General features: G+C 39.0%; 2 protein-coding genes and 1 long non-coding RNA gene across 4 annotated transcripts; all 3 read right to left on the bottom strand.

The window, feature by feature from the left end:
• Nucleotides 1-274: 274 nt before the first annotated feature.
• Nucleotides 275-15,240, bottom strand: dhx40 (DEAH (Asp-Glu-Ala-His) box polypeptide 40). Of its 2 annotated transcripts, XM_084419481.1 has the most exons (18): nt 15,010-15,240; nt 9,049-9,381; nt 8,797-8,942; nt 7,664-7,783; nt 7,113-7,340; nt 6,921-6,987; nt 5,676-5,807; nt 5,463-5,562; nt 5,250-5,336; nt 4,718-4,900; nt 4,530-4,610; nt 4,140-4,297; nt 1,560-1,674; nt 1,350-1,458; nt 1,170-1,264; nt 1,023-1,092; nt 661-889; nt 275-587 (listed from the first exon to the last, which is right to left on the bottom strand). In XM_084419481.1, the coding sequence occupies exons 2-18, from the start codon at nt 9,221-9,223 to the stop codon at nt 469-471; spliced, it is 2,214 nt and encodes a 737-aa protein (XP_084275607.1). In that variant the 5' UTR covers nt 9,224-9,381; nt 15,010-15,240; the 3' UTR covers nt 275-468. The 2 variants fall into 2 exon arrangements, with proteins under 2 accessions (XP_084275607.1, XP_084275606.1); XM_084419480.1 differs by lacking the exon at nt 15,010-15,240 and having other exon boundaries at nt 9,049-9,415.
• Nucleotides 15,241-15,639: 399 nt separating this feature from the next.
• On the bottom strand, nt 15,640-19,079 carry LOC311297265 (uncharacterized protein). The gene is made up of 10 exons (XM_084419482.1): nt 18,725-19,079; nt 18,087-18,434; nt 16,958-17,056; nt 16,805-16,861; nt 16,667-16,732; nt 16,425-16,454; nt 16,199-16,264; nt 16,054-16,113; nt 15,905-15,964; nt 15,640-15,791 (listed from the first exon to the last, which is right to left on the bottom strand). Exons 1-10 carry the CDS (start codon nt 18,783-18,785, stop codon nt 15,748-15,750), a joined length of 891 nt encoding a protein of 296 aa, XP_084275608.1. The 5' UTR covers nt 18,786-19,079; the 3' UTR covers nt 15,640-15,747.
• Nucleotides 19,080-22,644: 3,565 nt separating this feature from the next.
• Nucleotides 22,645-25,116, bottom strand: LOC311297262. The gene is made up of 4 exons (XR_014628791.1): nt 24,961-25,116; nt 24,728-24,823; nt 24,541-24,612; nt 22,645-23,424 (listed from the first exon to the last, which is right to left on the bottom strand). It is a non-coding gene; the product is annotated as an uncharacterized lncRNA (long non-coding RNA).
• Between the last annotated feature and the right edge of the window lie 2,616 nt (nt 25,117-27,732).

The raw sequence follows: 27,732 nt of genomic DNA, 5'->3' as shown, positions 1-27,732 counted from the left end.
GGTACATAAAGCAAACTGTCAAAGTTGAGTATTCTCTGTACACCATTCGCTACAGACTTGATTTCTTCTGACTGATCTGATTTGATATATTAACTAAAACATATCTTAGATCAGTGTTTCCTCCATGGTCACATGAAACGCCCCTTTCAATGTCACAAATTGAAACCTAAAATGATTCGGGTCTTTGGGACGAATCAAAAAGGTCTCTTTTTTTGCGCTTTAAAATCTTTAGTCTGCATTCTAAAGATGTAATAAAATAACACCCAATATCAAAAAGTATTTAAAACAAACATTTATTTATGTAAAAGGTTTAAAATATGTGTTTATTACACATTGTGACTGAAAAGCCATATCAAAATCCACAGGACCAGAGTGCTGTGGCAGGATTATGTTCTGAAATCTGAGATTAAAAAGTCTTTCATATTTGTATTCAGCAGCTTCAGAATCTGTGGTGAAAATTTGATCCTCTCATGTACCCTTTCTTGGTAGCCGATGCTGTTTTCGCTCCAAGTAGCGAGCTCGGGCCTCTGTGATTGAGCTTTCATCATTCCTCTTTTCCAGCTTCTTTGCCGCATCCTCTGTGGCCTCTATTTAAACAAAAAAAAAGTCATATAAACAAATATATGAAAAGAAAATGTAGATCAGCCTTTTCAAACGCACCTGCTTGTCTTTTTGCTGCTTCTTTCTTTTGCCATTTGTCCATCTCTTCATCCGTTACTTCTTCCCTTGCGACACTGCTCAGCTCATAGACGTCGATTTCATGCAGCTTCGGCAACAGGTCCTTCACCCACTCGTAACGGATGGGGCAAACTGTTCTCACGTACACCCGTGAGGTGACCAACACGTCATGGAAGATGATCCAGTCCAGCTGCAATTCTTGACCAAAGAGCTGAATACAAGAAGTGGTTTGGTTAAAATAATCACACACAAATGTAAACAAGCTTTGAAATGACATGATTGTGAGTAAATAATGACTTTTTAAATAAGAGTAAATGAGAATTTGGATGGATTTAATTCCTTACACATGATGAAGGGTGAATAACAACGCTGGACCCATGTCCGTCCATGGTGCAGAATGATTTCCCAACAGATCTGAGGAAAACAGAACAGCTTTAATACTGGCTTTAATAAATACATTTTATGTAATAAAATGACCGTGTGGCGCTCACCGCCTGGCTACATTGGTGAAATAACCCAGGCAAAGGCACTGGCGCAGCAGTTCATTCCTACTGCCCTCAAAGGTCTCATGTGGAAAGTCTTTCTGCTACATAAACAGTCAAAGAACAAGTCGTAAGAATTCAAATAATGAAAGTAAAAGCAATTACTGTTGTAGAGAATATCAGATTTACCTGCTTCAGGCGTTGAAGAATCTCGCTCAGCTGTGTCTCAACGCTGAAGGCTGACTTCACTGCTCGCCAATGGATCCAGTGCTCTTTGCACCAGGCGGATGGATGGTCGCTATTAAAAGAACCAGAATAAGAATGAATATCAGCATGTCACATTATTTTCATGAAGAGTTCTGGATTTATTTAGTCATTCGTTCAAACTTCATGGTCTACCTTGCTCTGCACTTCTCAAAGACACAGAGCAGCATGAGGAAATCATTGGAGCCGCCAACAGAAGCTGCTATCTCTTTGTGTCGAACCTCTGCTTCTTTTTGTCCTTCTGGTTTACCTAAAAAAAAACAAAAAAGGAAAATTGGAATTATCTAATGTATTAGGTGATATTAGATTTAATGGGACAGGACATTTCATTTTACTGTAAAATATTATTAGTATTGTGGGAAAAGTATGATTTATCATATAACTTATGAAAACTTTCATCATTAAAAAAAAAAATAGCCTACATAATATTGTGATGCCTAATTTCACTTGTAGCATTTCATTTGTCTTTCGTTTTTCATTTATTTAGACAAATAGTAGAAGATTTTAATATGGGCCATTTATTGGTTTTCTGCCATAATATGAAAATAATTAGTCTGTATCAGTGCTATGCTTTTTCAGATATTAATGTTAATTTGTTTTCGACACTCGATGACCAATCACAACAGACTGACCAATCAGAGCAGAGTAGATATTGTAAAGTTTCAGACACTGTGAGAAAATAGATGATGATGCCATGTATACTATGAGAAAATGTAAGTCTCAGATACATGTAAACCAATTGTAGGAGACCTCCAAAACAAAATTAGGAGCCTAATTTTAGGAAATTAAGTGCTCAGTGACCGGATTATGTGACATGGAATAACTACTTATAACTAACAATGAAACAGAAATTGCGACACCTTTTTTCTGTATTGTGACGTACGTCAAAGTGAAATGTATTGTCGAAAAAAAGAAATGTAGGATGGGAACTTGGTTCTATGCATTGGTTGTTGATTGGATTTTGACATCTGGGCGTTGCATTCAAAAATGGAAATGAGCTTGCAGTCTATAGTAAGAAAGGGGCTGGGTTTAAAGGTGAACTAAGTAACTTTTTTATCTTAACCGAACAGCTTCGGAGTCATTGGAATGGTTATATGACTGTTTTCGGGTTGAATGGTGGTCTTCTCGCACCCCTCGAGCGCCTGTGAGACGAAAAACCACCCTTGCAACTTTGGGCCGGCGGGCCGGCGGCCGCAGCATCAGGAAGTATCGCGTGATATCAGGTCTCGCGATGTAACAAACTGCTTTACGGCACTGCTAGCCTTCTGTGTATTATACATACCTCAGTGGACATGGCTCCGTGCGTTCGCCGGGTTCTTTGAAAACAAATGCACATGACCAGCGGGAGAAGATGGGACGAGCCAACGAGTTTTGACGACAGTGTTGTCAAATATCTATTCCGAAGCTGTAGGGGGAGCTCTATAGAGAAACCCGCGAGCAAAAAGCGAGAAAACAGCGAAGAAATCGGCAAAGCTGCATAATGCAGCTTTAAGAGGACTAAATGACTGGAGAAGTCCTACATACGTCACCAGAGAGAAGTCTGTCGTTTTCACCGGAAGATCGAGATATAACATTTTGATTAAACACTAGGGATGGACCCGAATATTAGAATAATCGTTCGGTGGGTTGGTATTCGATTTGAAAATTTCACATTCGAATATTCGTTTTTTATTTTTTGCACACCTGGGATCCCCAGCGAAACGGTTCTCATTCGCGCTTGAATAAGGCCGGCGACTCACTGGCTGCGTGGCGTGTCCGTTTTTATTTCGGCTCCCATGTTAACAGGTTGGAGTTTGCACACTGCCTGCGTGAAACACGCGTCTCAGGCGCGGCTCGAGCCACGCAGAAAACGCGTGCATGCTAGAAATAGAACTGACGCTCCAGCAACGGGAGTGTTCTCTGGCTAGAGCGCAGAACAGCGGAGTTTGTATGGACCGAAGTGCATGCCTGAGCTTGTGTTTGGGGTTAAGCTGCGTTGCTTTGACATTGTGGAAAATAGAATAATAGAAACAAAATGTATTAGCCTTTTTACCCGTTATTATCAATCTAAATTAATCTCGTTTTTAATTTAACGAGAAATTAAATTTTTTAATTAAATTTAATAATTTAATTTAATTTAAATTTCGTTTTTCTTTATTTAAATTTCGTTTTTTCTTTATTTAAATTTCGGGTTTTTTTCTTTATTTAAATCTACCCTTTACTGTATCAGTAATTTGTTAGTCAGAAAAATATTAGACTACCTTAAAAGTATTGCTTAATTTAACAGACCTCTGTGTGTGCGTTTTATATCACTAGTGCAGTGTCCGTTTTCGGAGCATAAGCCCTGCCCGCGTGAGGTGCGCCGCTTCCCCTTGCGCTGTTCTAGTTTACTAAAAGTTTAAATTCTGAATGTCTTGCGTGTCCATCTATATTGCACCAAATGCGACACTGCACTCCCGTGTGAAGTCGATTGGATGAACGGTTCTTGAAATAATAATAATGCAAACGGACAGACAGACACATAGAGATTCCTGCCTTTATTAGAGAGAAGAATATGTTCAGCCCCCTCGCTCCGAAGCTTCGAATATTCGATGTTCATTACTACCGAAGCTTCGAAGCTCAAAAAATGGTATTCGGACCAGCCCTATTAAACACTATAGGAGATTAAATCAAAATCTAAAACATGAATTTTAAGTGACAGACATTTTAAGTGACATAACATACAGGAACTATTACCTGGTCGAATGAAGATGTTCTCTACTGACAGCATGGCGGCCACGGGCAGCATTATGTCCTCACACCCGAGAGCGGCAGCTTTGAGTAGAGCACGAGTAAGATTAGGAGGAAGAGGGAACTCCACCATTAACCGCCCCAGTCTGGTCACGTGACCTCTCCTGTCACAAAAAGCTGATTTTAGCATTGTATTTAATTCGGATTACAGAACTGACACATTGAACAATAAACAGTGTGTGCCTTTATTGACATGTCATGTGAATGTGAATATCAGCTGTACTGGGGTTAGGATGGGCTTCTGGAAAAATGCTGAAGACATATTCTAGAGTCTCAACGGTTTCTTGCAATGTACTCGTATAACAGGTAATAGTTTGTGGGAGAACATCACTTCACCTGTCAATGGCATCATACTGATACAGCTGCTTCAGAGCGGTCAGGATAAACCGTTCCTCTGGACAGTCAAGGTAAGGAAATCTAAATATACCATAATAAAAAAGAAAAAGAAAAGAAAAGTGTTAATTTCAATTCTAATAAAACCAATTAAACTACACAAAAATAACAACAATGCAGCCCGGTGTTACCTAATCACATCATGGACACCGAGACATTTCAGTGTGAGAATGACAGATGTAAGACTGGTCCGTTGAATCTCTGGAATGGTGTAGTCTGGCATGCATTTGTCCCAGAAGTCTTTACTGTAAATCCTGAAGCATTTTCCTGCAGATGTTCGTCCAGCCCTGCCAGCTCTCTGCTGAGCCTCGCTTCTGTGTGGAAACATTATCAGAACAGAATAAAAGTGGAACCAAACGGAACTGTTTTTCATTATTTGGACAAACTAATAAACAGATGTCAAAATCCAATCAACAAACTGGCCAATACCCCACTAAACAGCTTTTTACAAGTAGCATAACCCACACTCACTTAGAAATTAATGAATTAATTTAATTCATTCATTCATAGTATCAGCATCAAAAGTCATATTCATAGAAATAAATAATGAAACAATTATACTGATAATAAAATATAATAAAATGAATAAACAATGAAAAATATTTTTTTAAAAACCTTAATTAAAAAATCTAAATTTCAGAATTTTTTTCCCATGACACATACTTTGAAATTGGTACCACTTCCAAAATATCCAATCCAACTCTTGAGTTGTGGTTTAGTTGTTTCACAAATCCACTGTCAACGATATATCTATAACACAACATAAAAAATAATTGTTGTTTAGTAGTTTAATTGTAAAAAGTGCACAATTTTGACTTCTGCTGTTTTATTATTGAGTAACTGATGCTTGTGTAATACTGTGAGATTTGTTTCTACCTGATTCCATCAATTGTGAGTGAAGTTGCAGCAATATTCGTCGCTACCACACACTTTCTAACACCTTTTGGCGCAGGCTGAAATATTTGCCTTTGTTGATCTATAAAAAAAAAAAAAACATAAAATATAACAAAACATGTATTGATCAATTTATGATTATACACAAGATTTCACTCTATTTTGGCCTTTAGACAAATCTTAAGACAGGCTCACCTGTTGGCATGGATCCATACAAAGGTAGGATGAGAAGGCCTTCAACAGTTTGGTCATGGACATCGTAACGGTAGTCTAAGATCTCAGCCTTCTCAAAAAGCAAGTCACAGGCTTTCTCGATTTCAAACTGTCCTGTTCAAAACACAAGCACAGAGCTACAAACTAAAGACAAATATTGGAAATATCATAAATACAGGTATTCTAACCACTGAAAATCTGCAAACCTACTATAAAACTCTTAAATAAATACTGTACACTCCCATTCAAAAGTTTTTGAAAGCAGTCTCGATATACATGGCAAAGTTCTTTTTCGTTCTTCGCTTTGAGGTAAAAAGAAGTTCAAAACATGTGAGCAGTGATAAACTGTTCGGGAACATCCCGACGCCTCCCACACTGATGTAGGCGACGTTTAGATGAATATGTTAATATGTGCTCAGCGCTTTCCTTTCAACAAAATAAACGCACAAGCAGTGTGCAGACAGCAGTGAAAGAAAACAGAAGTTAAGAAAGCATCATATCATAGCGATGTGGATGTTTGCACGATCTCTGCAATTCGGCATTCACTTCACTATACAATAGAATGTTTAAAAGCAATCAGCTTTATAGTATTCAACTTGAAAAAAACAGCATCAGTATCTTTTTCACTTAGAATGACTTCATTTTCTACTATAAAGCAGTTTTTAAAGCATTTTCTACTCTCCAGTGCGTTCATGTTTTTACCAGCCAGAGTGAACTTTTCCGGAGAGTTAGCTTAGGCAAGCTGTTTCGAAGTCCCGAAACAAACCCAAAATGAACTTCATGATTATGTTTGAAATAATGTCACACCAGTTCTTTGATTTCAATTCTGGTATATCTGGGCCTTTATGCTCACCACGGCTGCATTTATTTGATCAAAAATACAGTAAAAACAATAGGCTAATATTGTGAAATATTTTTACATTTAACTCTATTTAAATATATTTAAATCTAATTTAAATTCCTGTGATGCAAAGCTGGATTTTCAGCAGCATTACTCCAGTCTTCAGTGTCACATGATCCTTCAGAAATCATTCTAATATGATGATTTTATGCTCAAGAAACATTTCTTATTATTATCCATGTTGAAAACATGTGCTGTTGTTGAAACCGTGTTATATATATTTTTCAGGATTCTTTAATAAATAGAAAGTTAGAAAAAAACAGCCTTTTATTTGAAATAGAAACCCAAAACATTTGAACAATAGTGTACATCTCTGCTGAGCTTACCAGTTAGGAAGACCAAAATATCCCCAGCTGCTTCATTTGTGTGCACATCTAAAGCCACCTTTACCACCTATGGATCACAAACAGAACACATATTTCTGATCTGTGAAGATTCTAGTGTTTCAAACATAAAGTTTCCCTACAACCATACTATTTGTAATAAAGTTTGTAATAATGTATATGGTCACAACACACCTCTTTGACATAGAGAGAACTATCTTTGTCTTTTGGACCAATCAGATTACAGAATTTCTCCTTCACCGGATATGTACGCCCAGGAATCGTGAATACGGGACAGTGTCCGTAAAAAGAGCTGAGCTTTTCCGTTTCTAATGTTGCTGACATCACCACCACTTTGAGGGGTGTTTTGCGGCCATGTGACCCTTTTGACAGGGTCTTCTTGAGTAACCCAAGCAAAACATCCTGAAAAGAAACAATTTTATTAAAGATTTAGTTAAATATCTTCTGCATTTTATGAAGCTCCAACTACTTTACCATAATATATATATATATATATATATATATATATATATATTGTATTATGGTAAAGTCATAGTATTATTTTAAGTACATTGGAGTACCATGTTATTACAATCTGACACAATCAATGTACCATGGTAACACTGCAGTGATTTTTTTTGTAAGTGGAAACTATTAAGAAGACCACAATACAAAAAAAAAACACCTTCCAACGATTGTACTAATTTCACAAGTAAAAGCACAAATTGCACATAAAGTCCACATACTGTATTCAGACTCCTCTCATGGGCTTCATCCAGGATCACAATACTGTACTGTGTTAAACTGGGGTCTGCAAGAATCTCCCTCAGCATACAGCCATCTGTCATGTATTTAACCACAGTGTCCTGATAGAACGAAAAATACCAACTCATTAAAAATGACACTAATTAATTACACATACCTTTAACAAATACAAATACTTTATTATTTCAATTAACTTTGTGTGAAAAGCATTTATCACTACTTGCTCTTGGTTTAAAGATATCTCTTGCTATCTTAAAGAGCAGCTACTTTATTTAGCTGCTGCCTAAAAATCATCAAATGTGGGGGGGGGGGGGAGTAAGAAATAAAAACAAATAAAATAAATTAACATGTTTGGTCCATTTAAGTTTTTTTTTTTTTTTTTGACAGTACCGCAATGTGAAAAAGATTATTTAAGAAAATATTACATATTTTTAAAGAACTGTGGTAATATATTTTTGTACTTCCTTGACATTATGCAGATTTTAATTAAAAAAAAATCACTGCATCAATAACAAAGATATATATCCCAATATGAAATATAATGATATTTGTGATGTACACCAACACTACCGTTCCAAGGTTTGACTTTTTAATGCTCTTGAAAGACGATGCCTACCAAAGCATTTATTTGATCAAAAAATTGTTTTATATTATTAGGAAATATTAGACAATTACATTTTTATATACGTATATTAGAATGTCATTTATCCCAGTGATGCAAAGTTGAATTTTCATCATCATTACTCCATTCTTCAGTGTCACATGATCCTGATTTGCTGCTCAAGAAACATTTCTTATTATTATCAATGTGGAAAACAGTTGCGCTGCTTAATATTTGTGTGGAAACCGTGATTTATTTTATTTTTTGGGATTTTAGGAATAGAAAGTTCAAAAGAAGCACTTATTTGAAACAGAAATCTTTTGTGACATTATAAATATTTTTACAATTATTTTTGATCAATTTAATGCATCCTTGCTGAATAGAAAATGTATCTCTTCCACCCAAAAAAAAATCTTACTGGCCCCAAACATTTTGAACGGTAGTGTATATTGAGATTTCTGCATAGTGTGATATAACACACAGTGGTGGTAACAGTGATAACGTGTGTGTTACCTGTGTTGAGCAGTCATCAAAGCGCACTTGGTATCCCACCTCCTCACCCAGCCTGACCCCCAATTCATGAGACACCCTCTGGGCCACAGTGATGGCTGCAACCCTCCTGGGCTGAGTCACACCGATTCTGCCCTTCCTGCAAAGACCTGAACAGAAACAGAGGCATCCTGAAGAGGAACGATAGATCCAATACACAGTAAACGAACGAACATGCACGTCCATTCCAGTTCATTAGCTAATATACATACACACCTGCTTTATACAAATACTGAGGGAGTTGAGTTGTTTTTCCACTGCCAGTTTCTCCCGTTACGATCAGGAAGGCATTTTCCTTCACAGCCTGAATGAGTTTGTCTTTTTGCTGATAAATAGGCAGCTTTTTTGATTCATGATGCTCCGTTTCACTGCTCTTCTCTGCTTTTGACATGTCTACCCGTTCACGTGCTATTTATCCAACGAAATATTATTTCAGCTCTTAAAACGATTTTTAAAAGCTCAGAAGAATATTAATAAGCCGTATTAATGGCGCAGAAGACCTTATTTCATCTTGTTTACAAGTTGTTAGTTGAGCGTTTGAACTCATATCTGTTCTATTTCGTTCTTCCTGACCGCCAGAGGCAGTGCTTCACACTGGATACTATCTCTCGTTGCAAATGCATAGGTCGAGTCTAATACAAACAATGTCCCTCGTGACCAGGATGACTCGGGGTGCTCCCCTATTTAACCCCGTGACTTCCTGCAGACTGTCCCTATAATCTTCTCGCGTGCATGTATGCAGGTCGTAGATTATGTAAAAAAAAAAAAAAAAAAAAACTGGAATCCGTTCTACACAGCCTCGCAACAGGAAGCATTGTTGGTGTCTCGCGATTGCGCGTCCTCCAGAGGCTGCAACGGATTCGTTGGGATTGCATTGATAATAAAGCAGGTGAGTTTGTTTACATTTATGCTGGGGTTCGTTCTCGTTTTCCTGGCATTGTGTTGGTCGCTGGACAGAGTGTTTTCGCTCGTTGAAAAGACCATAATAACTTGCAGCTGTAAGTTAAGTTAGTTAAGACCACGCTCGGAGTGTGTGCGCTCTGTATAGCGATTGATATCTAGACTAATAGGTACAATACTCATCTACTGTGTCATTGAATGAGCTAGCAGTTGTAAAAAAAAAAAAAAAAATTATTATAAGCTTGGGCCTCGTGTATATATATAAATATACATGCATTAATTATAATATAGGATTGTTATATATTACATGTACACTACAATGGTGTGTGTATAATATATTGTATAGAAATTATTTCTCTCTAGTAAGTTTTCTGGCAAGGCTTGCTTGGGACAGTGACAGTCAGAGTGTTTCCGCTCGACCTACTAAATATCTTCCGGAACCAGAATGGAAAAGTTACCTCATACTTGCACATTGTGCATGGCTGTTCTCCAGGCGGATGATGGGCATGACTGCTGCCCTTCCTGTTTAGGCCTAGAACACCTTAAACAGGGCCTTACAGAAGACGCTTGCAGGAACTGTAGCGTCATGTCTTGGGAGAGGAGGACTTCAAGGGTAACCATGGTGGAAGGGCTTTTGGGAGAGTCGCTACCACCACCTCCACCAAGTAAAACAACAAGTAAGCGTAAAAATACTGAATCAACCAGTGCTTCCGCTGGTAAAAGACCCAAGGAAGACCCTTTAGGGAAGAAGGTGGATGTGCTGACGGCTGAGTTTGCTCAGATCAAGTCTTTGCTTATGAAGTTGCAACCGAGCGAGAGACTAGTATCCTCAGTCGAAAGCCCTGCTAAGGAGTCACCCATTGGGGAGGAGGATGTCCTTTCAATGGCGGCTTCTCAGAGCCAGTTCTATGATGATGATGATGGAGAAATGGAGGTTATATCTGATCATCAATCCCAATTCTCCCATGATGGCTCACAGGAAGCTGGTCATGGATCGGCAGAAGGTCCACAGTCAGAGCAAGAGCTGGTGAAGCAAGCTCTTCAGGCTGCATTGGCTCGCTTGGGTCTTGACACAGCCCCGGCGGTGGCAACCTCTTCTAGTGCTTTTTTCAGAGGTTCAGCGCATCCCTCTCCTCTTACAATTCCACCATCAAAGGATTATATCGAGGAGTTGCAAAGATGCTGGGCTAACCCTAGGTCTCTTATGCACCCCACTAGTGCAAACAGGGCATTGGCTGCGATGCAGGATGCAGACACTTATGGCTTGGGTCAGATGCCTAAGGTTGATCCTTTTATTGCCTCGTTTGTTCTTTCCCCAGAGGAGGTATTGAGGCCTAATGTTCGATGCCCCCGGCCACAATGCAGGATTACAGATGATCATCTTATCCAGGCATATAACACGGCAGCACGAATGGGTCGCATTGGCAATTCTCTCTCCCATCTCATGTTGGCCCTGTCTCAGTCCCTTCAATCATCAGGGAGTGATCCTTTTAACCAAAACTTAAGTGATGCCTCCCTTCAGGCAGTGGCATTCATGACAAGAGAGCTGGGAAGGCTTATGTCAACGCTCACACAAGCACGCCGCCAAGTCTGGCTTGCACAATCACCTCTGTCTGAGGCATGTAGGAGAACACTAAGGGACCTTCCTGTAGTTCCAGGGCAACTCTTTGGGCCAGCTGCACAGGAGACGCTGGAGCGTAGTGTCCAGGTGAATCAGACCAGGCAGCAGTTTGCTGACCTGAGGAGAGTTCCACAGGCTCACGTAAATTACCGACAGCCTTCTAGGGGGTATGAACTGCCACGCTCTACGTTTTCAACACGCCCAGGTGCTCTTCACAGGGGCCAGCCTCCGAGATCACCACGTGTAGAAAATTCTACTCCGCGGCCCCGGGCTCGGGGTCAGCAAGTATTTCAGGCTCCTAGGGGTAGAGCACCTGGCCAACGGCCCACCAGGGATGCTAGAGGCCATGGACGTAGGTCCTGAAGGTCAGCGGCCGGCCGTCGGACGGTTTTCTTATCAGCAGCTCAGTTACTGGGAAACAACAACTTCCGACCCATGGGTTATAGCAACACTAACCCAGGGGTACAAGCTGCAGTTCCGACGGCGGCCGCCCGCTTTCAAAGGGGTCAGGATGACCGTAGTCTCAGACCCCAACAGTTCACTTGCCTTAAAACAAGAAATAGCAAAACTCCTAGAGAAAGGTGCCATCGAACCAGTAGATTGGTCAGAACGGCTAGGTGGGTTTTTCTCCATTTACTTCCTCATTCCAAAGAAGGATGGCGGTGTAAGGCCCATACTCGACCTTCGCGGCCTCAACAAGTTCCTGAAGATCTTGCCATTTCGAATGTTGCGCATAACCGATGTTCTTCAGGCGGTCAAGCAGCAGCACTGGTTTACTACGGTAGACCTAAAGGATGCTTACTTCCATATTCCAATTGCTCCTCAACACAGGCCGTTCCTCCGATTTGCATTCCAGGACCAGGTCTATCAATTCCGTGTCCTCCCATTCGGCCTTTCTCTATCGCCACGAGTCTTCACGAGGTGCATGGCGGCCGCACTGGCTCCAATCCAAGCCACAGGGCTACAGGTGCTTCCATACTTGGACGACTGGCTCCTTTGCTCCCACTCTCAGGAGCAGGCAGTGTTAGAAATCACACAGCTGCTCGCACATATTACTCGACTGGGCCTTTCTGTGAATTTCAGCAAGAGCCGATTAATTCCAAGTCAATCTGTGGGGTTCCTAGGTCTCGCGCTGGACTCACAGTCAATGAAAGCCACTCCATCAGAACAACGAGTGGACAATATACTACTACTCCTTCAACGGTTTCGGAGGCATGCCAGACTTCCATTCAGGTGCTTCCTCAGGCTCACAGGTATGTTGGCGGCAGCAGCGGCAGTCATACCATTGGGCCTCCTTTCACTACGCCCCTTTCAAAGATGGGTGAACAGTCTCCACTTGAACCCCAGTTGGCACAAGAACAGGTTGATCAAGGTGACACAGCGATGCCTTCTGGCCCTGAAGTCTTGGAGAAGCAGATTGTATCTGACCAAGGGGGTTGTTCTGGGCATGATTCCTTCTCGAAGGGAGATAGTCCAGACCGATGCGTCCCTTACTGGCTGGGGGGCAGTCTGGCAACACAGAGCAGTCACAGGACAATGGGGTCCTCGGGAAGAGGGCGAGAATATAAATACCCTGGAACTTCGTGCAGTTCTGCGAGCTCTGAAGCACCTCGCTCCGTTTTTGAAGGGCAGGCATATTCTCGTCAGGTCGGACAACAAATCGGTGGTTTATCACATCAACCATCAAGGGGGCACAAGGTCCAGCCAATCCCTTCAAGTATCGCAGGAACTGCTGACTTGGGCCTTCCCTCGCTTGGCAAGTATCAGAGCAATGCATATTCCAGGGGTATTAAACGTGGTTCCAGATTTGTTGTCGCGCCACAGAATTCCATCAACGGAGTGGAGGCTCAACCCAGAAGTGGTAGAGATGATATGGCAGCGGTTTGGCAGGGCAGAAGTGGACCTATTTGCCTCGGCGACAACGACCCACTGCCGTCTCTGGTTCTCACTAGCAGAGGAATCCAGTCCGCTGGGGCAGGATGCTCTAGCCCACGCCTGGCCAGATCGGTTACTCTATGCCTTTCCCCCGATACCGATGATCGGGGTGACTGTTCACAGGGTTCTTCAAGAGCACCACAGGCTCCTGCTAGTGGCGCCAAACTGGCCGGGGAGACCTTGGTTTCCAGTGATGTACAGGCTCCTAGACGGGGATCCTTGGACTCTTCCCAGGAGAAAGGATCTCCTCCAGCAGTTGGAGGGTCAGATTTGGCACCCGAATCCAGACCGCCTGCAGCTTTGTGTGTGGCCTCTGAGGGGCCGGAACCACTCTTTGGAGCCTGCGATCAAGGGGTCCAGAACACCATATTGAACTCTAGAGCACCTTCCACCAGGAGTGCTTATGCCTATCGATGGAAGCTTTTCTCTGATTGGTGTAGGGAGCAAGCAGTGGTCCCAGAGCACTGCCCTGTTCCTCTGATTTTACGTTTTCTGCAGTCACTATTAGAAAAGAATAGAGCAGCTGCTACTTTAAGAGTTTATGTGGCTGCAATTTCAGCACATCACGTAAGAATAGATGGTCAGCAATTGGGTTCTCATGCCTTGGTTACTCAGTTTCTTAGAGGTGCTCAGCGACTGCGCCCCCCTCAGGCCATTAGGGTTTCTTTATGGGACCTGGGCCTAGTCTTAAAGTCTCTTACATTGCCCCCGTTTGAACCTCTAGAGCAGAGCGATCTGAAGTGGATCTCATTGAAGGCAGCGTTTCTCTTGGCCATTGCTTCAGCTAAGCGGGTGAGTGAACTTCACGCGTTATCAGTTAACACATCCTGTATGCGTTGGAACGCAGATGGCTCAGTTGTGACGTTATGGCCCAACCCAGCATTTCTCCCCAAGCGGCTTTCTGCCCTTTTTAGGAACCAGGCTATTGAGCTGGCAGTGTTTAATCCTCCGATGTCAAACACGCTGGAAGAAAGTGGAAGCACACTGCTGTGCCCAGTAAGAGCTCTCCGGGCCTATCTGAGGGCCACAGAAGTTTTTCGACAATCAGACCAACTTTTTCTCTGTCACGGGGGCCCAAAAAGAGGTCAGCCCCTCTCAAAGCAGAGATTGTCGCACTGGGTAGTTGAGGTTATCACCCACGCCTACACATCTAATAAATATCCAGTGCCTTTGGGGGTGAGATGCCATTCGACAAGAGGCATATCAACGTCTTGGGCTGCATTAAAAGGGGTCCTTCTAAGTGACATCTGTGCAGCAGCTACGTGGTCATCAACAAATACATTTGCCAGATACTACAGGGTCAATGTGGCTGCTTCCGGTAATATTGGAACAGCTGTCCTGTCAGGACCCTCAACTTCCTCTTAAGGGTGAGTTGGACCTCCTCGTGACCTTGTTGTATAAGTCATCCAGTGTGAAGCACTGCCTCTGGCGGTCAGGAAGAACGAAATAGAACGAGAGTTACGTATGTAACTGCGGTTCTATGAGTTCTGGATGACCGCCAGAGCTTTCTGTCACTCGGAGTCAGGCGAGAAGATTCCGTAGGGACAGTCTGCAGGAAGTCACGGGGTTAAATAGGGGAGCACCCCGAGTCATCCTGGTCACGAGGGACATTGTTTGTATTAGACTCGACCTATGCATTTGCAACGAGAGATAGTATCCAGTGTGAAGCACTGCCTCTGGCGGTCATCCAGAACTCATAGAACCGCAGTTACATACGTAACTCTCGTTCTTACTCACAGCCAATGAAAACGCATTAGCGCCCCCTTCTGCACAGGATGATGACTTAAGGCCGCTCTGTTCACTGAGGTTCTTCAATGTTGTGTCCACGACGAATCAACGATGTGTATAAATCTTTATAATTCAGTATCTATGGAGTGCATCATATTATGTATGTGCAAAATAAATACAATAAAATATCAAATAAAATAGATAAGAATACTAAAGCACTACACAATATGGTACTGTAGCCTAGCCTAAAGGAATGCTAGATGTATAGGCCTACATTTTGTTTGCAACACATTAGATGAAATTTGATTGATGATTTGAAAAGAGAGATATTTTTTTATGACTGATTATGTTCAGAAAACGAATGACCTCAGTTAAGATATCCAACAGTCTATATCTATTAGCCTAACAGGAAACTGATATTACAACTCCTTAAAGATGTGAAGATCACCTGGCTTTTTATGACAAACAATTCTCACCAATATGTTTTCTGAACAACTGATACTAAAATGCACCAACTGGTGTCTGTAATATGCAAACCAAGGGAGGTAGCAGGATAATATATTGGAAGCATTCGTTTTTCATAATGTCACTTAACATAATAAAATGAACGATTTCCATCAGTGTCAAACATCAGCATTTATTGAGATATTGAACTGTTTGCAATGATTGAAATGAACAATTAAACAGACTGAAACGTGGATTCTGTGGAACTGGATTCTTTCATCTCACTTCTAATCAGTGCAGTCTCCATATATTGGATTTTTAAACTGTAAATCTGCCAGAGAAAATCAAGAAAATGACAATTAAGATATTTTGGCTTAAAAACGTGCCACACAATACACCTTGTTTCATTCAAGTGACATTTTAAACTGAACAATGAACAATTACTTTTTTGTTTTTTCCGTTTTTTGCCAACATTGCCTGGAATGGAGAGCTCTGCCTGGTTGACTGAAATATTTAAAACAGATATTTGGGTTATTTCCATTCTTAGCACATATACAGCTCATCTGTTTTTCCAAACACAAACATTGTCTTACCATAGTATGGTTTTGCATCTGAACGATGACTTGCAAGTGGATCAGGAACGGCTCTAAAAGCTGAATTATTATATCATTTAAAAAAAAAAAAGGTATAATTTTATCTTAGATTTATCAAGTAATAATAAATGAATCGACGAGTCACCTCTCTGAGGATGTTGCCCCTGCTGCACAGCAGGACTTCGATTTGAAGGAGCAGGTACATCATTTTCTTGACATGAAAAAAAAATACATTTATATAATTTTACCCAAAATCATAAAGAAAAAATAATTCATTTGAAACAAACTTGAAAATGAAGGCTAATGTAAAATCTTACAGTTTGCACAAGTTTGCCACTATAGTGAACGGTGAACAGAAGAGAAACACATACCATAAACAGTTGTGAAACCCCGTCTCAGACCTTCAGAAATAGGATCAAGACAAACATGTTTATTCTATTGTATCTGTATTATATTTCTGTCCCCGGTCTAGACAAATGAACATCAAGCCAAGTGGCAAACAAATGATGCTAGATCTGTTCTCATTTGATATTTCTTACAATGCAATGCCATTCATGGATTTTTTTTTTTTTTTTAAACCATGCAAGTAAAGCATTTAAGTGATGTTTCTTACCCCTGTTGTTTCTGTTTCTCTGTTCACTTCTTTCGGTATTCTGTGTTTCCTCAGAGGGGTTATTACCTAAGAGTCAAATGGTTTTCATAAAGGTCAATAAACTCCTCAGAATGTCACTCACTGAACGTCTCTGCTCACCTTCACTCTGAACTCCATTACCAGGATTAGATTTGGATGATCTATCTACGTGCTTTCCTGTCCAAAAGAAGAGAATACTTTTAAACAGAGCTGATATTGTAACATTAGTTTGTGTAAATAAGAATTATACTTTTTTAAGGAACCATTGCTCACCACAATATTTTGAAAACAGACTTAATCCAATAAAAAGGAGAATAAACAATCCAGCTCCAGCAGCGAAGTAGAACCAGGGATTTAACTCATTAGGTATTCCTACATGGACAATTACAGCCTATTAGAGGATTTCAGCAAAATTCAAACAGTATGACATTTATGAAACACAAAATAAAAGGGATTAACAAATCAAAGCATGGTTGTGGCCGATAATTAATAACTTGTAAAAATGCAAACACTGTAAAAAAAAACATTGAAATTAATAATTTGATACAATGCGCTTATACATACATGTTTTTACATTGTACTTAAATACCTGCATGTAATTACAGCTGTAATTAATTTCTGTAATTGCATAATTACACAGTTGATCCTTCCTTTACCCCTTAACCCAAACTTAAACCTACCCATACCACCAAACCTGTCCCTAAATTTATCCGTATCCCACCTCAGTAGTATGAACGCAATAAGTACATAACAATGTTAGTATAAATTAAAGATATATAAAGTGTGACCAAAAACTGTCTGTCATTTTTACCCTGTTTAAAAACCTGTTTAACATCAATTTACATTAAAATGCTGTCAAATATATGTTTTTGCAAGTAAAAACTAAATTAACGGAATTATGGTGAAAAGCAGTAAAAGGACATTCCCAGAGGTGCCTGCATGACACATGTAGCACCTTTAAAGCAATAGAAGACAAATACAAATAATTACAGAAGGAATACATCAAGTCAAGTAGTAATCAAAAGTAATCTAAATTATATTAAACTGACTTTAAAAATCGAGCTGAATCTCATATAATTGCTTAAATTATTTCGATAAGTTAATGTAAAAACATGAGTTGCCTTGACTTACTGACAATATCATTTTTTACAGTGCATTATGTAAATATTTTGTCCTTCTTAGTTTTGTTATCAGTGATGTACATTGTGTTTCTCAGTTATTTAGTTAATATTTATTGCATTATTTTAGCATCAAGTGGGTTGCCCTGCAGGTGTTTTGTGTTGGCCATGTTGGCCAGAGTTGCATCTTTAAACACATGTGATAACTGTAATGAGATACTTGTGACAACTTCCCCCAGTCACAATAAGCTCCATTCTTAGATATTTCCAAGGATTGAACTTACTCTCAACTGGAGGCTCTGATTGTATGATTTCCACTCTCCAGCGTTCACTGCTCCGCTCACAAAAGTACGGGCCGATGTCTGAAGGCTTCAGATCGTGGATGAGGATGGAGAAGTTTCCTTCTTTGAACAGAAGGGGAAAAACACTCACTCGACCTTCTGTTCTATAAAAGTAGAGACTGCCATTACTCATGATCCTTAGAAGAGTAGCTCCATTGGAATTGTGGCTCCATTTCACAGTGTCTGTTTCATTGTTAAGGCTTATATTAAAGTGACATGGGAGAAAGACTTCAGACTTCAGAGAGGCGGTGATGGTGACCTCTGTCCATCCTTTGTTCCAGCGGTCCAGAGCTAAAATTTAGGGGCAGCGAAATATAACTGATTCAGTATCATATCACACAGTCACACATTTTCATCTCTTAAGAGTTGAGACATAAAGAAATGTCTGGTTCAACACATCAATAAAAAAATGAATAAATAAAGATTTGAATTATTTAAAAACATACATGTAAAAATATCAGAACTGCTAATAATGAGACATTATATATTTTTCTTTTGTATCATTATTGAGAATATTAATAATTTGCTTATAATATTAGCCTGCTACATCATATTCGATAGTACTGGTATTTTGAACCTACCATGTGAAGACAAAGCACCAAAAAATATCCAAAGATGTGAAATGTACATGATGCATGTCATTCAAGATGTCAAAGTTTGCAATACCAAGTCAAGAGGTAGAGAAAGTGTAGGTTGATGTCCTTCACATGTTATTTCCTGTAAGTTCACACATACAGCCTTTTTTCATGTGGTGGTTTAGAGCTGCAAATTCACAGCCAAGTTACTTGACATTTAGGCTGTGACTGGCATATAATATAAATTTACTGTCAGATTAGTGATGTAACTAAGACCAAACAGTGAAAAATTTGTTTTGTAATAGATTTGACAACATAAAAGGCTGAGGGTAGATAGATTATCTTTTTGTATAATTGTGTTTTGAGGCTGCAAACACCAGGCTACTTGTCTGGTTTCAATCTCTACTACCACATCCTGTAGCAAAGTCAAAGTAAGATCAGCTTCTTAGTTAGATGGATGCCCTGTTGCAAAACTAATTGCACTAATTGAGTATGGTATGCCAGAGATGATTCTTGTTCAACTCATTCACAAATCATTTAATCACTGACATCACCGATGTCATAGGCTATAGTTTATACTTACCTTACGACAGAAATGGCACCTTGATTTGCATAAAGGGATTGCAAATTATTTCATTTAGACCTATCATACATCCTCATAAACACAAAAATAATTCCTTGATTTTAAACAATCACATTTGCTGTCATATTAAAGTTAACAAAGTAATAGTTATTTGACTAAAATGAGGATTGTGCCCCAGCCACAACAGCAGGTGTTTGTATGTGTATACCTTGCCTATTGCAAAAGCTATTTTAAGATCCGCTTGCAACAACCGCGACATGAGCATGTGAAAGCGTTTCCTCTAAATTACCTTAAAAATAACACTGGAGGTCTAAACCAAAAGTTTATTTTTTTTTCCTTGTTACCTTTCTTTATAGTATGCTTCATTATACAAGTTCATCTAAATAAATCATGTTTTATAACAATCTATTTTAACATTTAATCCTTAAAATATAGGCTATTCTTTTTTAGCTATATCCATGCCATTAGGTAGTACCTATTGAAATAAAATGAACACCTTTAATAATTGATAATCTTTACAACAGAACTGAATCATCAATGAGCTGACTTCAGCTGAACAATGACACTATTTTCTTTTAGAGCTGCTGTACAGCTGAAATAAACTCTGTTTGAACATTGATCAATGTTTGCATCACTGAATCATTTTCCTGCATGTTATCACTGTAAAACTGCTTTAAAACAATCTGTATTGCATAAAGCGTATTAAATAAAGGTGACTTGACTTGTAGGCTACTCTTTTAAAGATAACAGTACTTATTAATTAGATACTGCTTATTAGATACTAGTAATTAATTGAATAGTGACTAGTATTTAATTATACATTACTAGTTAAGAAAAAATAGAACTCAGCAAATTATTTTTTAGGTAAGCCAACTAGTAACTTTTCAGACCAAAGATATCCTGACTATCCTGAGATATAGTTAGTAGGCACTACTTTTTAAACTGACATTTCCACTCAGTATGTAAATAATTTGTTTAATATTAATGAATCAACAATAAAGAAGAGAGAGAGAGAGATATGAGACAGGAAATGGAATGAGAAGAGGGAAGAAAAGAGGTGTCAGATGTTGTTGAATTAAATCTCAGAAAATGGAGAGAAAGAAGGTAGGCTACATGTCAGATGTTGCTGAATACATTCTCAGAAAATGCAGCTATGTTGAATGCATTTTTAAATTATTTTTTATTATTTAATTATTTAAACTTAGACTTTCTACCTCATGTAGTGATTGTTTAAGATAGGCCTAGCATACATGATTTCCTTTTAAAGCTTGAAGCTAAACGTTTTGGCTATATAAAGTAATAGCGTCATCTACTGGACACAATAGTCAAGCAATATCCATGTGACACCTCAGCCTGTTTTTCTCTCAGCAAGCATGTTTTCTTTTTAGCAATAGCCTACTCTAAATTCCTTATTTTTGTACCTAATGAAGTAATGCAGATCGTGAATGTCGACTTGCAGCCATGCTTCTCTGTCAGAGTAACCTACCAGTACGCGTCCTCACAGAAGACTTCAGGTAAAGTGGGATGAAACGAGATTTTGACCGAAAATATGAACATAAACCGTTAATTTAATATATGTGATAGAAAATTTGATATGGATAAAGCTGCGTTTACGTAATCTTATTACCAAATGACAAAGAAGGCGAAGCACTGCTACTTGGGCGGAGTGATTTGCTCACAGCACTTGAGAAGCCCCATGGTGAGCATAGACAGTGGCCGTTTCTCAATTTGCGTTCTTGTCTGTAGGCCTACATGTGTTCTTGTGGACTTGTGAAACGTCATCAGTCGCTGCCCAAGTATTATTGTGTCACGAAATGTAACGTTAGTTTTAAGAGTATTTCAGGCGAGAATGTAGTTGTTTAAAGCTCAAATCTTTGGTTTATTTATAAAGATAGCGCCTATTTGAAAATTTGTGAGATCCAGGCAATCGGACGCTCGGCGCTCATGTACCCCGCCGAGAACAGCCTTTCCTCGGCTAGTGCTGCTGACGTTTGCCGCTGGCTCGGATGTCTCTAGTCTAGTGGTTTAACATGAGATATAAATCGTCTTGTGTATATCTAACGGGCGATTTATTTATTTATTTATTTTATTTGTCTCATTAATCTATAATTTGTTCCCTGGCAAAACGTTTTGGCTGAGGGCAAAGTGAAGTTTCATAGCTTAAATTTAGGCTATATATTTAGTCTATTTAACTTTAACGTTGTAGCCTAGAGAGCTGACTTATGTTTGACTGAATCGTTTGCCAGCTTCTTATACCTTTTAGGCTACTTAGGCTATACTTTTATAATGGCTATTATTGATCATTAAAACTGACATTTAACAAAAAAGGTTATGTCATTTTATTTTATATATCTAAAACATCTAAAATATTTTATTATACATGTTGCCTACATTCTCTTCACTGTATGTATATAATAAAATAAAATGACACAACCCTGTCTCTTTTTGCTAAATGACAGTTTTAATGATCAATATTAATGTTTTTTATGTATCATATTTTAAAAATGAAAACAAAAAGAGTCAGGGTTGTGTTTTATATTTCGTGTTGTTATACATATATGCAGTGAAGATAATCAATTGCATTGCCTGAACCACATTTGTGTGGCCATTAATATGTTTAAGATTTTTTTAAATGAAAATGAAAAGAGGCAGAGTGGTGGTTTATAACATATTTTGTTTTATTGTAGCCTAAATATATATAAAGAGATAACCGGAGTAGCCAGAGCGAGTTGAGTGACGCTATCAAGTACGCCGTTGTTCCATTTGCAGAATTATCAGACTTTGTGTCCTCCCGTCCTTGAGAGTTCATTCTCCTGAGTCAAACTTGTCAAGTCCGAACTACCAAGGACTCAAGTACGAAGTTTGCGTACTTGGTATTGAGAAACGGCCAGTATATAAACGGTGGTGAGGAGCAGAGAGTTCGCTCAGAGTTGGAGTAAATCACTCCGCAGAAGTGGCAGTGCTTCGCCTTCTGAGAATATAGTTCCCAGTAGGCTATACGGTTAGAAGATGGCTGTGTCTCATGTGACCTTCTTATTTGTACACACTGTGACTATACAAATCACAACAGGTAAATAGGAAAATGTTGGCGTAATTTTGTCACTTATTGGGAGCAAGTATGCTAGCTGGAGCCATTTACCTCCAGTCTTTGTGCTAAGCTAGGCTAGCGGTGGGTGCGTCAGACAGAGTTACGGCACGCACGGAGATGAAAAGCGTATGTATAGACTTATCTAACTCTGGGGGATACGGTGAATAAGCTAAAGTCCCAAAAAGTAGGCGTGTTCCTTTAAATAAATGTAGCCTACTATCGTGCTTCGCTACAGTGAATAGGAAAGGGAAATATGACAAAAACAGTCTTTAATTCAATGATCCCCAACAAGAATACTCAGAAGAACTAGCAACAACTTAAAACTCATATGACACAGAACAATGAACAGAGGAAACAATAAGGGTTTAAATACGCAAGGAATAATGAGGGGAAAATGACCAACAGGTGAAAATATTAGTTACTAAGGGAACTAACTAGGGATTAATCAAGACTAAACTGAACTGCAAACACAAAAGACAAACATGTGGAAACAAAAAGGCAACAAAACTAAACCTAACACCTCACCTACACATTTTTTTTCACAGCTTCCCCCGAGTCTCAAGTTTAAAATAACCTTTATTAAAATTGTAGACAAAGATTACTAAAATATAGAGAAGTTGACACATTTAATATACAGTAACCTAAATATCGTACATCCAAACAGTGTCCTTGTTTGTTTGCATTTAAATGATTTGTACATTGCACTTACACAAAGAAAAAATTCATTTGCACATCAATTTACATATGTGGCTTACAAATTTATACAAAATTTTATCAACCTTTTTTTAAAGTAGAATCAATAAATAGAAAAATATTTCAAAACAGATGACATGATTGATCATCTATAATAGGGAATCCTGTTTTTATTTCCAACTGTTGTCAGCATTTCTTCATTTGCAGTTTTATGCCTGGTTGACTTAAACAATCTTGCAGGTTATTCTCATCCTTATGATAGAAACAGTTTTCCAAACATACATTATATATTACCATATACCGTAGTTATGGTTGAGTCCTTTGGATCTGGAGTTCTGAATGCTGATAAAAAAAAAAAAAATGTTTTAGCTTGCTTAATTAGAATATTTGAACTCAATAGTGTGGTGCAGGTATGATGTCACTTTGTAGGGCCAACCAGAAGCTAGCATCACACTGGTTCCCTCGACAAAAACCCAATAGGAGTTTCCCATAGGCTTTCGGATTATCGCTAAAAACAAGCTCTGTGATCAACAAAAGTTTATGATACTTGCACGTTTTGTCCATCAAGATAATTATCACAGATGTACACAACTTTTATGAATTTTGAAGCCTAAATGCAGCTGCCAGAAGTAAAAAGCTAAAGGTAGGCTATTAACGAACTACACCACGGTCCCACTAATTCAATGTCACCATCACTTAGCTTCCGACAACTCTTTCAGTTTTTATCTAAAAACATTTTCCCTGAACGTTTGAGTTTGAATAGTTTGTGAGAGCACAATTATAACCATAACAATGCTGTAAAAGCCGGACTGAGCTTAACTTTTCGGCGTGATGACGTTTAATCTCCTTGACAGCCTCTGTAGTCCCAATTAGACACTTTTTAGCTACCGCCTTTTTCAAGACGCGTACCAGCTTAAAAAAAATCCCTAGTTGGGTAATACTGATGTATTTTTATGTCATAGAATAAAACGTGAAAGTGTCTTGAGCTTGTGTTCACCACAGACCTTATTTCAGCCATTTAACCAAAACCCCATTAAAAAACCCATTGACTTCGGGAAGATGGAACCGGAAGTGCTAAAATGCTAACTCGCTACCGCGTTTTGGCCTACAAAGTGATGTCATACCTGCACCACTCTAAGCCCATCAATACTCTGAAGAATCATGTTCTTGAAAAACAAAAGAGTATGACATCATAATATATACAACATTAATATAGGCTATCAACAGGAGTTTCACGTTGCATTATCAGCTTTTTTCAAACCACATTAGCAGCAATTGGAAACGTACTTGGAAACTTGTCATCTTTAAAAAAAAAAAAAAAAGTTCATCTTTTGTCACATTTTGTATAAACAAAGTATCAACTGGCATTAGTGCCATTAATAAATCTATCAATCTGTTCTTCAGAAAAAACAAACAAAGATCTTAAAATCTCATTCAAATAATTTTTACTGAACTTACCTTCATCGTGTTCTTCATTATTAGAGCAAGATTTGGATGATCTCATACATTTCATACAACGGTTATTTAAGCCTGAATATTGTTTTATAAACAAATAAATTGGAGTCAGTTCATCAATTCTCTAAGTAAATACTGGTTCATTGAATTTTTACTTTGGATAATAATGAATGAAAAGTATAATGCTCACCAGTGAGATTAAATACAATAAAAAGAAGAGTGAAAAGTCCAGCTCCAGCAAAAAAGAATAACCAGGAGTTTTGATAAGAGTTCAACTCCACAGTTTCTGTGCCACAATTAGAAATGTTATGTTATATAAATGTAAAATGATTGATGTCATAATAATTATAATATTTATCTTTAATAAATTGTTATCCTCTAAATTTAATTTGAAAGACTTTCCCATGCAGGGACTGAACTTACTCTCAACTGGAGGCTCTGATTGTATGATTTCCACTCTCCAGCGTTCACTGCTCCGCTCACAAAAGTACGGGCCGATGTCTGAAGGCTTCAGATCGTGGATGAGGATGGAGAAGTTTCCTTCTTTAAACCGAAGGGGAAAAACACTCACTCGACCTTCTGTTCTATCAAAGTAGAGACTGCCATTACTCATGATCCTTAGAAGAGTAGCTCCATTGGAATTGTGGCTCCATTTCACAGTGTCTGCTTTATTGTTAAGGCTTATATTAAAGTGACATGGGAGAAAGACTTCAGACTTCAGAGAGGCGGTGATGGTGATGGTGACCTCTGTCCATCCTGTGTTCCAGCGGTCCAGACCTGAACAGTGGAAGAGCATCAAACTGTGACTGATCCAACTTTTCATCTCTCACAGGTAAATCTATAGATATGGAGATTGAAGAAATAGTTTCATCTAACTTACCATTTGAAGACACCAGAACAGTAAAAAATATCCAAAGCTGTAAAACGTGTGCCATATTTGTCAAGCAAGATGTCTTTGGAAGTCACCAAGCACTAATGAAAACCTCATTCAACGAACCTGTCTAAGTCTATTAGTCACTTGATATTTCCGTTATAACCACACACACACACACACACACACACACACACACACACACACAATGCTTTCCACGCTATATGTGACAATCGAGGTGTGATTTCTCAGCCCAGCTCTCTATAACTGCAAAAGAAGTATGTTTATTTGTTATTGTTGGTATAACTATTTTTCTGGTTGTAAAACAAGTGAGTACAGCACAAAATTATTGATTACTACGGAGCCCTGCACGACATCCAAGAAAAATAAGTAAATCGTTTGCACGATTTAGCAAATCGAGGGAACCCAGATAGCATCCGAAATACTAGCCATTTAAATACTGTATGTTCTCAGTAAACAGAAAAACATTTGCAAAAATGTACAGACATAAATTTGCTGTATGGAAATACAGGGTGATAATTCCTTAGCAATTAATGTAATTATAGACAAAGGCCGTGTAAGTGAAATGGAAAGTGACAGTGGTACTCTACGGAGCCCTGCACATGACATAAAATATATATGTATATATAGGCTAAATCGTGTGAATGATTTACTAATTCGTTCCCAGATAGCACATGACATCTGGCCCAGTTGTGGCCCACATCTCCCACATTCTTCTGGCCCACATACCGCATGGAATGACGGTGATGACTCAACCTGAGTGTGGCTGGCAATAGCATACAAATCCGGGCCTCATCTGGACCAACTATGGCACATATAGCTCAGTTCTGCCAAAGGTCATATTGGCCATATCTGGCCCACACACATCAAGCCGGTTTTAGTGTGAGTGTGGCTTGTTGTGTGTGGCCCAGATGTGGCCCATGTGACCTTTGCCGCTGCCAGAACTGAGCCATATATAAAGCGTAGCGTTAGTTTTGGCAGGTCACGTTAGTCAAGCTCGCATCAGCTGATCCACATCTACCTATAGGAATACGACACCTATCACCGTATACATATATAAGCTCCTTCAGTATTATCAGCAGCTATCGCGTTCTCAGGAGCTAATTACCCTCCTCCATCCCCAGCTCCTCCTCTCGCCCAGTCAGGATTTGACATTCTGATTCCCCTTGAATCAGAACAATTATCGAATATGTTGTACTTTTAAAATCTTGAATTAAATATATTTGCAATTTTCATGTTGGTTCTGTTCTGTTTACCCCAAGGGGGATTATTGCTGCTCTCCCTGCTCTTATCCATGCTAGGCCGCATGGATGCGCAGGGAGTTCTCGCCCAGAACGGAACCATACCGCCAATCCAAACTGTATGCAAATTGTCAATCATATTTGACGGTAGTGGTCCTGACAGAAATACGAATTAGTAAATCGTGCACACGATTCAGCCTACTATTTTTTTTCCTGCATGTCATGTGCGGGGCTCCGTAGATTACTACTGTCATTTTCCATTTCACTTACACTGCTCCTTAGTATAGAGATGCCTTTGTCTAGAATTACATTAATTGCTAGTTCACCCCCAAAAAATTGTGTCATCATTTACTCACCATCATATGCTTCCAAACATGTATGACTTTGTGTCTTCCGGAACACAAAGAAGATATTTTGAGAAATCTCTTTGTGTTTTTGTCCTTACAATGAAAGTTAGTGGTAGAAATGTGTCCTGATATAGACAGAAGTTTCATTTTTAGGTGAACTATCCTTTTGGTTTCTCCTGATATTATTGTAAATAAAATAGAAATTATTAAATTATTAATACAAATTTCTCTTATCCAATTGTGGTTGGGATGGTCACAATAGTCTTAAACACCCCTCCACCACCCCAGTTTAAACTATAAGTTGCCTTTATAAGTGCATTGTTTTTTTTTTTTTTCAAGACCACACACAGCATGTGACAGCCCTGAAAATGGCTAACCACAGAATTTCCTCTAAGTATTAGATTAACTTCCTTGTCTTGGGGTCCCAGAAACTCATAAACTGCATGCACAAAATAATGAGTAATTTTAAAATGTATCTATTGCAGAAACAAGAGCTTATCACTGGGGCAGTGCCCTTAAAGAGACAACTTTGTACCTTATTTACACCTAAAAGGGGCATATTCATACTTTAGAGTAGTAATATGTACCTTTAGGCTGTGTTCACACGTGGCAGGTTTGGTTTGATTAAGACGAAAACGGTTCGATTGCTCTGTTCATGCGGTTCATTTAATTAAATGTGAACGCTGCCATCCGAACCCTGGTGCGCACCAAACAA

Source organism: Rutilus rutilus (genome assembly GCF_951802725.1).
Source record: "Rutilus rutilus genome assembly, chromosome: 9".
Classification (NCBI taxonomy): Eukaryota; Metazoa; Chordata; class Actinopteri; order Cypriniformes; family Leuciscidae; genus Rutilus; species Rutilus rutilus.
Note: the sequence above shows the minus strand (reverse complement) of the source record. Positions and strands in the feature narration are given on the sequence as shown.